The sequence below is a fragment of the Pangasianodon hypophthalmus genome, chromosome 28, assembly GCF_027358585.1.
Source record: "Pangasianodon hypophthalmus isolate fPanHyp1 chromosome 28, fPanHyp1.pri, whole genome shotgun sequence".
Classification (NCBI taxonomy): Eukaryota; Metazoa; Chordata; class Actinopteri; order Siluriformes; family Pangasiidae; genus Pangasianodon; species Pangasianodon hypophthalmus.
Window position 1 is genome coordinate 11,521,150 of NC_069737.1, and position 13,642 is coordinate 11,534,791.

The following is a 13,642-nucleotide window of genomic DNA, read 5'->3' on the forward strand; positions in this document are numbered from 1 at the left end:
GTGAACTATGACTTTCCTGTTACACGCTCAAATTACTGATGCTGAGCTACTGCCCTAAGTGTATATTACTGTAGGAATACACATATCATATTCCAAACACCTTGATTTTGAGTGATTAAATCTTGTTAAACTTCCCAGACTTGGTTTGTGGTTTCTGTACATTTTGTATGGTAGGAGTTTTAGCCAATAAGCCAGCTGGGTTTCAGCCCAAAGTTCCCAGGATAGACTCCCTTGACCTGGATAAAGCGGTTACTGAAAGTAAGTGAGTTAGGGATGTGCTGTTATGGGAAAATAATCAACAACAGGGTGGTGTGATGCAGCTCAGTGTGTAGCAGAGTTACTGTTACAACCCTGAGATGTATTAATTTCCAATAACAACACATCTGGAAGTGTTTTATCCCTGTTATACCACAGCTATTTACCAATGATGACTTTTTTTTAAATAAAAGAATCGCATACTTATATAAACAGCCAGTCTCTCATCTTTTTTTTTAAATTTGTCTTGAAGTTAATAAGACAAAAACACAGCTTATCATTTTATGGAGAAACCTTTTTTGTCTTTGTTATTGTCTTTGTTAATAACATTTTTTATAATCTGTTTATTATTAGCCTTAGATTACTGTGGAGTGTCCATGCTTTGTAAGTCTGTATGTGACTACAGAAACGGCAGATTAGAATGAGCACATTCATATAAACCTGTTATTTGCATTGCAGCTGGGACTACTTTCAGAGCTGCTATTATACAAAATTATACCACAGCGCAGTTGATTTCTCGAATCTGAAGGTGTAGATTACATTTCTATAACAGCACAGCTCTAGTGTTCTCTTTCTTTCTGTAGTAGCAGCTCATGCACAGGGACTTGTAGGGTGGATACTGGATGTAATCAAAGGCTAAAAACAAGTAAGGAATAACACACAACAGACTGTGCAGTTTGGAAATAATGCACCGGTGGGGGGGTGGGGGGGTGGGTGGTGGTGTTTGGTAACGGGGTTTGGTTTGGGTGGTTGATGCAGCACGATACACAACCACAGCCACTACCCCCCTATGAAGTGCATTATTACATGTAACTGCACAGTGTGGAGTGTGGATGCGTCATGCTGTTTAATGGTTTATAGTTAGATTTAACATTGTGGAACATCCAAGAGACAAGTTAGTTCCTGTTCTCACTATAACCATGATAAACAGTCATTCCCTCCCCAGCCTTTCTCTCTCTCCCTCTCTCTCTCTCTCTCTCTCTCTGATTATACATTTTATTTTGTTAAACAACACATTTTTTTCATCTGTTTTTTATTATTAGTCTTATATCATAATACTAAATGTAATATAATAATATTGTAATATTAAATGTAACTATAAACAGTAAAAAAATTGTAATTTTTAAAAAGTCATTGTTAGCAAATCACTATGGTATAAGAAGAATAAAATACTACCAGATGTGCTGTTATAGGAAATTCAGGGTGGCAACAATAACTCCACTTTAAATATTTTAAGGAAACAGAATGCTTCAAAAGTGCAAAAATATTATATATATATATATATATACTGTATACACACACACACACACACACACACACCGATCAGCCATAACTTTAAACCACTGAGAGGTGAAGTGAATAACATTGATTATCTCATTACAATGGCACCTGTCAAGAGGTGGGATATATTAGGCAGCAAGTAAACAGTCAGTTCTCAAAGTTGATGTGTTGGAAGCAGGAAAAATGGGCAAGTGTAAGGATCTGAGTGACTCTGACAAAGGCCAAATTGTGACGGCTAGATGACTGGGTCAGAGCATTTCCATAAAGGCGGGTCTTGTGGAGTGTTCCTGGTATGCAGTGGTTAGTACCTACCAAAAGTGGTCCAAGGAAGGACAACCGGTGAACCTGAGACAGGGTCATGGGCCCCCAAGGCTTATTGATGCACATGGGGAGTGAAGGCTAGCCTGTCTGGTCTGATCTCATAGAAGAGCTACTGTAGCACAAATTGCTGAAAAATTTCATGCTGGCTGTGATAGAAAGGTAAAGGAATACACAGTGCATCGCAGCCTGCTGCGTATTGGGGCTGCATGCTGACCCCTGTCCACTGCTGAAAGCACCTATAATGGACACTTGAGCATCAGAACTGGACCATGGAGCAATGGAAAAAGGTGGCCTGGTCTAATGAATCATGTTTTCTTTTACATCATATGTGTGTGTCACTTACCTGGGGAAGAGATGGCACCAGGACGCACCATGTGAAGAAGGTAACCTTGAGTCCTGGCATTCATGTGGATGTTACTTTGACGTGTACCACCTACCTAAACATTGTTTCAGACCAAGTACAGCCCTTCATGGCATGGCATGGCCCTAACAGCAGTGGCCTCTTTCAGCAGGATAATGCTCCCTGCCACACTGCAAAAATTGTGCAGGAATAGTTTGAGGAACATGACAGAGGGTTCAAGGTGTTGACTTGGCCTCCACATTCCCCAGATATCAATCTGATCGAGCATCTGTGGGATGTGCTGGACAAACAAATTCGATCCATGGAGGCCCAACACGCAACTTACAGAACTTAAAGGATCTGCTGCTTATGTCTATGTGCCAGATACCACAGCACACCTTCAGAGGTCTTGTGGAGTCCATGCCTCGACAGGTCAGAGCTGTTTTGGTGGCAGAAGGGGAACCTACATAATATTAGGCGGGTGGTTTTAATGTTATGGCTGATCTGTATGTGTGTGTATATATATATTTTTGTGTATACTTTATAATATTACAATACATTTTGCAATTTCATGATGGCTTTGTGTATAATGCTTCTGTGACATGGACCTGGCAACCTGAGTAATTTTGAGTTGTGTGTGTGTTTATTTCTCCACAATGGTATGAAGTTGTGGCAGAGGGCCTGAGTGTGTGTGTGTGAGAGAGAGAGAGAGAGAGAGAGAGAGAGAGAGAGAGTGTGTGTGTGTGTGTGTGTGTGTGTGTGAGAGAGTGAGAGTGTGAGAGTGTGTGTATGTGTGTGTGAGAGAGTCTGTGTGTGTTTGTGTGTGTATGTGTGTTTGTGTGTGTATGTGAGAGAGAGTGTGTGTGTGTGTGAGAGAGAGAGTGTGTGTGTGTGCGTGTGTGTGTGTGTGTGTGTGTGTGTTGGCTGCATGCTCTTTCTCCCGCCCTCTCTGAGAGCTCTGTTCAGCCCGACGGGGGGCGCCGCGGCTCCACTTTTTTTTTTTTTTTTTTTTTTTTTTTTTTTTTGAAAGAGCGTTGTGTGAAAAGAGAAGCCGCTTTTTTTTGTGGCGAAACTAAAAGCTCCCCAAAACCCGAAACTGACCAATGAATTAAAAAGCAACTTATTGGTGAGGTAAATAGCGGCGCGAGGTTTTAATTGAGCTGGGCAGGGACTCGTGGTGTTGGGGTAGTTGGGGGTAGTTGTGGGTGGTAGTTTGGGATGTTCGGATCTTCGCCGTGTCGCTAAGTTGCTTCGTGAGGGACGGCGGCTTTTTTTTTTTTTTTTTTTTTTAGTTGTCGGTATTTAGGAAGCGAGGATGCCAGGCGAGTTGGAGTTGTAAAGGCAAACAAGTAAATAGTTGTTCGTTTTCTGCTTCATAAAGTTGAGGTACTTTTGAACCGCGGTTTTGAATTATTATTGTGAATGGAGATATCATTTTCTAGACGAGAACTGGAAGGTTTTCATGTTCAGCGCTTTGCGAATGTCAGTGTTGTGTGAAACCGAAGCTAATAGTTTGAGGCCTAGCGCGGTAATAGCTAGGCCACAGTGTCTATAGAAAGCTAGGCAGCTAACGTTAGCATGAACTTAAAGCTTTGTCGGGCGTGTTATGAATTAGCGAGCTACGTTTCTGAGGAATTTGTTTAGATGCTGTATTGTGGACCTGTGGATTTTAGTGTGAACTTTTATTAAAAGTGGTCTTAAACGAGTAGAACAAATTAAAATAGTGTATAAAATGCGGTGCCTTAACGTACCCTGCTAGCTAGCTCTCGGGCTAGTTTCAGCGCTAGCCCTTTAGCTTCGCGGCTGTGTTTTGAACTGTTTGACTCGACCCTAAATGTGTTCCAGGTAGATGGGGTTTGTCGATGGTTTATTCTAGCGGTATAGGGTCAATGTTTTATTTTGGAAACGTATACTGTGTTTAAAACGTGTTTTTGCAAAAGTACGGGTCGTTCGCTCGCTGAACTTTTGTTTTCCCACCCATAGAGGCCAGTAGAGGACTGTGTGGAAAATTAGCGTTAAGGTTCCAGCGGCATGGAGTTCCCGCAACACCAGAAGCCGCCGGCGGACGGCAAGATCATCTACCCGCTCGGAGTGAAGGAGATCACGGACAAAATCAGCAACGATGAAGTGGTCAAACGGTTAAAGGTAAAAACGTTACGATCATCCTCTTCTTGTACTATCTCAATGTGTTAGACTAGAGTACAGTACAACTCTGTGCATCTGCTCATATACAGCTGACAAACTGACCGTATTTACACGAACCTGTTTATCTGAAGGGATTTGCAGCTGAGGCTGAATCCAGTCCAAGCAAATGGCTTTAAGCTTTAAACAGACATCTGGCCACTCTGACAGTAAAGTCTTATACATTAGGAAGACTGCTCCAGATCAGTTAGATCTGCTGACTGCTGTGTGTTTGCTCCTCCTGTCAGCACTTAGGAAACAGCCATCAGATGTTCAGTACTTTTTTTTAGTACTATGTGTTAAGTCTAACATTCAACACATTACAATCTTTATTCAAAAAAAGCTAGCACATTGTCACTGTTGAATTATTCACATAAATAAGTCAAACTGCATGTGCCAAATAAAGAATAAAACACACTTCACGGTGTACTATAATAGGAAAATAATCCACAACGGCAAGCTGTGAAGCGGAGAACTGTCACTACCCCAAAGTTAATTATTTTTATATAACAGTATAACAGTACACCCTAACTGGGTTTATTGGCTTATTCCTCTTATACCAAAGTACTTTTCATGATATTACAATATTTGTATTTCGTAATGAATGAAACTTCATCCTTTTTTTTTAATGTTGTGGAACAGAGAGAAGTTAGTTCCATGTGGATTATTTTCCTGTAACTTACGTTATAGCAGATTTACTGCAGATTTGCGGAAAATTTACCGACTTTTAAAAAGCGCTGGCACTGGAGACTCCTTCCATGAATGTTCCATAAACATCTACCAACAGAAAACCTCACCATACAAATGTCACATGTTTAAGTTTTTCCCTGTTAAATAATCTTTGTGAAATTCATTTATTAGTCTTAGAATATGTGGAGTACTTTTGTGCAGCATCCATTATAGAAATCCCTGTGTAAACTGTTACTATAGAAACGTTAACCTATTAGAACAGGAGCTTTAATAGAAACCATTAGAGTTGGAGCTATTGTCTGACTGTACAGAAAAATGATCAACATCCCAATCTTGACCGAGCAGAACTCATCAGTGATGTAGCAAAGCAGAATCTCACGAGCGACAGTGCAGTTGTTCTGCGTATCCGCTCAGCTGTGGTTTGGCTTTTAGGCACGAGTCTGCAGGTAGTCACAGCCGTGCTGATGTTCAGTACAGCAGCACGATTGTGAGTGTGATATTGCTTTTATACAACTGTTTAAACAAGAAATTAATACTGATTATACCACAGCGCAGATGAACGTTCGAATCTGATTGGTCAGAAAGTGTGCATTATTTCGTACAGCAGCGTGGCTCAGATAGTGAATGATAGGTTGATATTTACGCGCTCGTTCTCATACGTTATTGTTTCTATAGTAACAGCTCAATTACAGGGGCTTGTACAACGGACAGTCCACGTAATCTAAACCTAATAAACAGAATTTAAAAAAAAAAAAAAGTGTTGTTTAATGAAGTAAAATGTATAATCATAACCTTTTTTGTTAGGAGACATTTATTTAACATTTATGGAAGGACATTTGTTTCTCGGATGTACCACAACATTAAATCTAACTATAAACCGTTACAATGTGCGATGTTTCGTACATGAATAAATAAAAATTTGTAATCGTTGGCAAATCACTGTGGTATAAGTTTTGTTTTGTTTCTTTGTTCCATCAACAAAAATAGTTCCCAAAGAAGCCACGGCGGGTTGCCATGGTAACGCACAGTCGGACTGACAGCCGTAGTAAGTGTAGTCATGGTTTCAGTGTAAAGAGCTATTGCTGGAACAAGCGCAGTGATACAAACAGTGAAATGTACCAGTGCTGTTATACTAAATATCAGCTCTCTCGGAACGCCGCTTATCCAATCAATTAAGTGGAAGCTGTTGATTTTTTTAGCTTATATAATAGAGTATAATTATTTATGGTGCTTTCTGTGACACTTATTTAACATATTTAACAGTCAGAGATAAAGCTGTTCCTTTTCAAGTTTTCTCACCACACTTCGTGGTTTCTTCGCTAACCTTTCTTGGCTACATTGCTTTTGTCTGCATTGTTTTTTTAAGTTATAACAGAGACTAACTTTTTGCGTGGATGTTACACAGCTTTAAATTTACCTCTACAGTATGATGTTTCTTTTTAATAAATAAAAATGATCATCATTGGCTAATTGCTGTGGTGTAAGAGGAATAGAAAACATTTGGCTGTGCTTTGTAACAGGACACAACACACCACCTTGTTGTTGATCATTTTCCTCTATACTTTTAAACAGACGTGAAAACACAGTGGTGTTTCATAACACAGACTTGAATAGACGAGCCAAAAAGTAATGCAGCTTAAGATAATTTAACACTAAAGTAGTCTAGTGTCTAATTTAGTCTAATCAAAGGATGACATACAAGCAAGAAGGAAATTTTACTTGGCTAGCCAGTAAGGTTTGTATTATACTGGTTAGATAGCTTGCTGCTAACATGATTTTTACAAAGTTCTAACAGTGTTTTGTTTTCACGCTGTGATTAGTTTATAGTCTGAAAATAACAGGTAAAATTACTTACCTGGTTCGTATTAGCTTCTCTTGTTCTTCCTACAACATGTAGAAAACTGCATGGAAGTGTGGCGTGTAAACAAGAACCTGTTAATTGGGTAAATTAATTGTAAATTAGTTAAGAAATGCAGGCACATTTTATTTCTATATTGTACTATATTATTTATAACTATATATATTATTTTGCATGCTATACACATTCATGACTGGAGCCATGATACTGCATTAAAGCTCTTTTCTTCTCGATTGATGATATGGTAACTAAGTGCAGATTAGATTTTGGCTTTTAACTGTGAAATGATACATTCTACACGCAAGCCTGTGTAACCATGCTGATTTTCTAGCTCACGATGTTGAATGGCTCATGAGCCAATGCCGCCTTCATGTAGACCTCTATTAGTAGTATTGTCTGCGTAACCAGCTGGTGGCAAGTCTGGAAAGGAGAACACACTGTAACCGTGCTATACCTGTGCTGTCTACCTTGGGGTTTCTGGCTACATATTTCTGCATTTCCTTTTTCATCAGTGTCTGTTACCGAAATACCAATCTGCAAACTGTTTAAAGAATGGGTGGAGCAGAAACTGAAACTGATTCACGCACAGTCAATTTCGTGGAAACGTTACGTGGGTATATTCACCCATAAACCCATTTTTATACGTCGTTCCTACACAAATGCTCAATCTTTCTGAAGAACAAGATCTGAGAAGCATCAGAGTTATGCTAGCAGTCAAAGTAGATAAGCATTAAGAAATGTCCTATGTTTTAAAGGCACTTTTTCATGATATTCTTGTTCAGCATGTATAAAAGAAATGCTGTGTCATATGTGGGTTTATTTTTTTTTTTTTTTAATACCAAAACTGAGTTTGTCAGACAGTTATATACTTTGACATCTCTACTTGAAGAAAATATAAATGAATATAAATTTGAATATAAATCAAAACTACATTGAAATTTTTTATTTAAGGTATTTTCAATCTTTGCCTTGACACCTATCTGAAAAAATCACATCAGGTAAGGAGTGTATTTAACAATAAAGTCAGTCAGTCAGTCTTCCTAAAACCTCATTAGCTATGTGGGATTTCTTCACACTTTGATAAAGTTTTTGGAGAGTTACCTGCCATAGTAAAGACGGACGTATGGCTAATTAATTCAGTTTGAGTTTTGGCTGTCAAAATGTCAGCGATGCTCCTTCACTGTCACGTCATCAAAACAGAGAAACGCTTATAATCCCTGGCAAAACTTATGGAATCACCACACATGGAGGATGTTCATCCAGCTTTTTTCATTTCATAGCAAATAAACACATCACATATATGACACAAAACATTTTTTGTTTAATAGCTAAACATTCTGGCTTCATGAAACATACTTCAAATTAAATTAAATAATTTTAATTAATGGCATTTTTTTTTCTGATAAAGAAGAGGAAAAAATTATGGAATCATCAACCAAAAAAATCTCAGTTAGTACTTTGTTGTTCCTCCTTGCGCTTTTATGACGGTGTGAATTCTTTGAGGTCTGGACTTCACTAATGAAAAACAATAATCTCCATCAATTTTCAATCGGTTTGACTTCCGGACTGTTTGCTGGCCATGTCATTGAGTTGATACGCCTTTCCTGAAGAAAAGCTTTAACACACTTTGCTCTGTGACGAGATGCATCATCATACTGAAAAATGACTTCATCATCAAACCTATTTTCTATCATTGGGATGAGAAAAGTGTCCAAAATTTCAGTGTACACCTGTGCATTGACTGCTGAGGTAATGACTGCCATCTCGCCGGTCCTTCACATGACATACAACCCCGTATCATAGATGAGTGAGGAAATTGGATTGTTTTCTTCCAGCAGTCATCTTTATATGTTTCATTAGAACGGCATCAGACTAAATTTCTCAGCATCATCTCCAGGGCCAGTACAGATTCATGATTCATCACTGAATATCACTTTCATCCAATCTTCCACACTCCATGATTGCTTCTCCTTAGCCCACTGTAACCCTGTTTTCTTCTTTTTCGGTGTTAGTGCTGGTTTTCTTTTGGCTTTTTATATGTAAATCCCATTTCATTCAGCTGATTTCTCACAGTTCTGACACAAACATTGACTCCTGTTTCCGCCCATTTGTTTTTCATTTGTTTTGTTGTGCATTTTCTATTTTCAAGGCATAGTGCTTTGAGTTTTCTATCCTGACACTTTGACGTCTTCCTTGGTCTACCCGTATGTTTTCCTTTTATAACCTTCCCATTTTGTTTATACTTGCACCAAATTTTAGACACAGCTGACTGGGAGCAACCAACATCTTTGGCCACACTCCATGCTGAATTTCCTTCTTGAAGGAGTTTTATAATCCTTTCCATTGTTTCAGTTGACAACTCTTGTTGGGGCAATGTTTCCTTTCCTTTCATTAGCCAAGTGCAACACTTTGTTAAGGTCTGTAAGCACTCTCTTTTAACTGCAGACTAATATGGGTTTTTAGACTTGTGCCAGTGTTTGTTTTAGAAATGCAAATTACAAGTTGATTCCATAATTTTTTCCTCAACATAGTTCCCTCATTATTTCCTCTACTTGATTGGGGGGGAAAAAAGGCTGTTAATTAAAATAATTTAATTTAATTAGTTTGAGGTATATTTCACGAAGCCAGAATGTTCAGCTATTAAAGAAAAATTGTTTTGTGTCGTATGATTTATTCATTTGCTATGAAGTGAAAAAGCTGGGTGGTTCCATAATTTTTGCTAGGGGTTGTACACACTCTGTACAGATAATAGCAAACAAAAGATGAAAACGTTATTATTAGTGTCTTTTGATTAGATTAAGAAATCGGGACAAATGTAAGTGTTGAGTGAAGAAATGGAGCTGAGATAACCATCAGTCAAATGCCATGTGACACCTCGCGTGAAGAGATAGACACAGTGATAATCAGTATTTCCTGCTGTAAACTTCATTCTTCACATTCTAATTCTTCACATTTGTCAGTCAGTTTTTCTATAAGTACGTCAGGTTATAAATGTAGAAGTAGGCATTTTTAAGTGGAATTGGAATGATCTGTAACTTTTGGTTCAGAAAAGTGCAAAAGAGAAACATGTTTCAGTTCAGGAAATCTTGTAATCTTCAGGAATATATAAAGAAGAAAATATCATGTGATCACGTGAAGAGTTTTTGCAGGCCGGCACAGATTTGAATTTATTTGTGTGTGTTCCAGTGTTGACACAGTATTACTTTTCCTATTTTCCTATTTGCCTGAGTCTTAAATAGGTATTAAAAAGCATTTATTAGATTTTGCTAGTGAGGTGGATAGACATTTTAACTAAGAGTTTAATTCAGGCATATGACTAGGTGATATTGCTCACATTTTACCAAAACTAATTGTGATTAATGATTTAATTGTTCAGATAGCGTAAAAGAAGACAAGAAACTGAGCATTTCTAACATTCCGGGTAGAAGGGAAGTAGAGGAAGGTGTGATGATAAGGTGTAATATTACCAGCTGTGCAGTTGGGAGATACTTGCCTTCAGCAGCAATTACAAAACCTCTAGATGTGCTGGATGGGGGATTTTTAGATGATTCTGCAGTAAAGTGCAGTTTAAAAAAAAAAAAAAAAAAAACAGTACATTTTCAGTATAATCCTGTTACCAAACGACTGTCTAATTTCTACATGGCCAACATTTTTCACTGTTGATCTGCTCAATGTGTTTAAATGCATCTGAGCACTGATGGGCACAGGAGAACAAAGGAAAAGCATATTTAATCACTTTCTAATTATCATAACCATTAACATCATATGTAAAGTGTTCGATCTGACACTGTTCTAAGCCTATTTAACATTTTTAGGTCAGAATTTTTGTCCTTTGAAAATCTAAAATAAGGTTTTTACCATTTTCAGGCAGATTTTCCTGGCAGCATCCCTAATAAATATAGTTAATTCTTGTTAACTATATACATATCTCGTGTTATATACGTGTTATGTATCTATATACGTCGATGTTAAATTGTGGAGCTCCTACACTAAACACGTAAAGCTTGGCAGTTCTGGCAGTTTAATATAATCTGAGTAAATTAGAGCTGCAACAACTAATTAATAAAATAGGCTAGTTGGCAGTGAATTTCATTGTGTGTTACGTCATGTCAGTTAGACAGAAACATATTTGACATGGCGGAGCACGTTACCACGAGGAACGACCTCCTCTGTAGTATGGGAATGCTTTACGTTACGTTACACTTTTGGCCTCATGACATAACTTGTGTTTTCATGAGAGTTATATTTTGATTTGTAATCGTTCATTTGCAGTCATTGTGAGAAACAGTGGTGTTGCGATATGAAACAAGTTAATCATGCTTATTGACTGCTGTTTAGTGAGTTAGCTTATCTGGTTTTCTCGCTGTATCACACGTTTATGGTCATATTTGTCTCTCCTGCCCTTTCATAAAGCATTATCTTGTGCTGTTTCGGCCAAAAAGTCAATAGTTTTTGTATGACTCTGTGGGTTGTAAATGAACGTTATCTCAAATGAATGATTAGTTTATGAGACGAACTTTTTCTCACTTAATCGGTTAGCTTGTTAGTAGTTAAGCTATTTTTTTCCACCCAGTAGCTCTGATAAATGCTACATTGTTTGATTTTCGTAGCATACACAATATACACTTACTGTCCACTTTAATAGGAACACCTGTACATCTGCTCATTTATGCAGTTATCCAGTCAGCCAATCATGTGGCGGCAGCACAGTGCATAATGTTCACATCAAACCTCAGAATGGGGGAAAAGTGTGATCTCTATGACTTTAACTGTGGCATGGCTGATGGTGCCAGATGGGCTGGTTTGAATATTTCAGAAACTGCTGATCTCCTGGGATTTTCACACACAGCAGTCTCTAAAGTTTGCACAGAAAAGGATTGTTGGAGTTTGTGTCTGCACTCATTCCTCTTTCAGAATTTACAGTTTCACTTCAAAAACCGTGATGGTCCATGTGCTGCAAAGTGCAGTTAGTATACATGCAGCTAATGTGAAAGCATGACACAACAAGCAAGCAAGCATTTTATTGAGGTGTGTTAGTGTGTATGTGTGTTGTCCCGAAAGTTTATTTATCATGTACGGTTTTATTTTACTGCTTTGTGTTAAACAGCTTTTTCCCTTCAAGTGGAGCATAATATCCTCACTGCTGCATTAGAAAGGAAAAAAAAAAACTGCTGCAGACTGGTACTGTAGCATTCTAGGGTACTGAACATGACCAGGTTGCAATAGTCAAATTGAAAGTGAAAAATTCTACTGAACTTAGCCACTGTTGAGCCTGTTTAACCTTGCCGGGAAGTGTGGCGTATTTTAAACAGTATTGGCTGTTATGGAGATCATTCGGTTGATTCTTTCATTCAGCCATGCGTAATGTCCATGAATACTCATGATTTCAGCCTTTTTTTTTTTTTAAGAAATTACAAAAGGTAATATTTTTTTCGGGGGAAAAAATCAGCCATAGCAGCAAGTTATGAAAAAAGTCCTCTATCACTATGACTGATTTTGATCATATTTGATCATATTTTTATGACTGATTTTGATCATATCTTAGAGAGATCAGATTTGAAAGATGTATATTTGATTATTATTTTTTCCCACAGGGATGTGGAGGGAGTAGGTGCCAATTTTATAATATATTATAAATGTTTATATTTTCAGAATATTTGCCTGCAATGGTATAAATCATGCAGACTCTCATTGACCACTTTATTAGGAACACTATACTAATACTGGCTCTCAAAACAGCCTCAATTCTTTGTGGCATGGATTCCACAAGATGTTGGAAACATTCCTTTGAGATTCTGGTCCATATTGATGTGATTGTGTCATGCAATTCCTGCAGATTTTTCAGCTGTACTTTCGTTCTCCGAATCTCCCCTTCTACCACATCCTAAAGGTGTTCTGTTGGATTCAGATTCGGTCACTGGAAAGGCCACTTAGGAACACTGAACTCATTGTCATGTTCATGAAACCAGATGAGATGACTCTGAGATGACTTTTCCTTTGTGACGTGGTGCATTATCATGCAGGAAGTGGCCATTAGAAGATGGGTAAATTGTGGCAATGAAGAGATGCACACGGTCAGCGACAATACTCAAATAGGCTGAGATATTCAAGCGATGATTGATTGGTATTAACAGGCCCAAAATGTGCCAAGAAAACATTCCCCACACCATTACACTACCTCCACCAGCCTGGACTGTTGACTGTTGGGTGCTGTTGGTGCCAAATTCTGACTCCACCATCTGTGTGCTTTAGCAGAAATTGAGATTCATCAGACCAGGCTACATTTTTGCAGTATTCAGCTGTGCAGATTTGGTGAGCCTGTGCCCACTGCAGCCTCAGCTTTCTGTTCTTGACTGATAGAAGAGGAACCTGACGGGGTCCTCTGCTGTTGTAGCCCACCCACCTCAATGTTTGACAGGATGTGCATACTGAGATGGTTTTCTGCTTATCACAATTGTACAGAGTGGTTAACCCCTTCACAACATGAAGCCACGTCAACAACACTCTCAAGGTTGTAGGCGTACCATTGTCAAAGTCTACAATCAAGAGACGCTTTCATGAATGTAAATAAAGATGGTTTACATCAAGATGCAAACCACTGGTAACACTCAAGAACAGAAAGGCCAGATTAGATTTGCTTAAAAAAAAAAAAAAAAAAAAAAAAAAACCCTCTAAAAAAGCCTGCCCAGTTCTGGAACAAAATTAACTTGCACACC

General features: G+C 38.3%; 1 protein-coding gene across 5 annotated transcripts in view; it reads left to right on the forward strand.

Moving 5' to 3' along the window:
- The first annotated feature begins 3,190 nt into the window (after window positions 1-3,190).
- Window positions 3,191-13,642, forward strand: part of pds5a (PDS5 cohesin associated factor A) — a 33,984-nt gene continuing 23,532 nt past the window's right edge. For 2 of the 5 annotated variants that reach the window (XM_034301013.2, XM_053230754.1), the window contains exons 1-2: window positions 3,191-3,328; window positions 4,181-4,342. In XM_034301013.2, the coding sequence (XP_034156904.1) occupies window positions 4,229-4,342 (114 nt within the window). In that variant the 5' untranslated portion in view covers window positions 3,191-3,328; window positions 4,181-4,228. Of the gene's footprint in view, window positions 3,329-3,391; window positions 3,584-4,180; window positions 4,343-13,642 lie in introns of those variants that run through there. The other 3 variants (XM_034301014.2, XM_026943250.3, XM_026943252.3) reach the window with 3 other exon arrangements.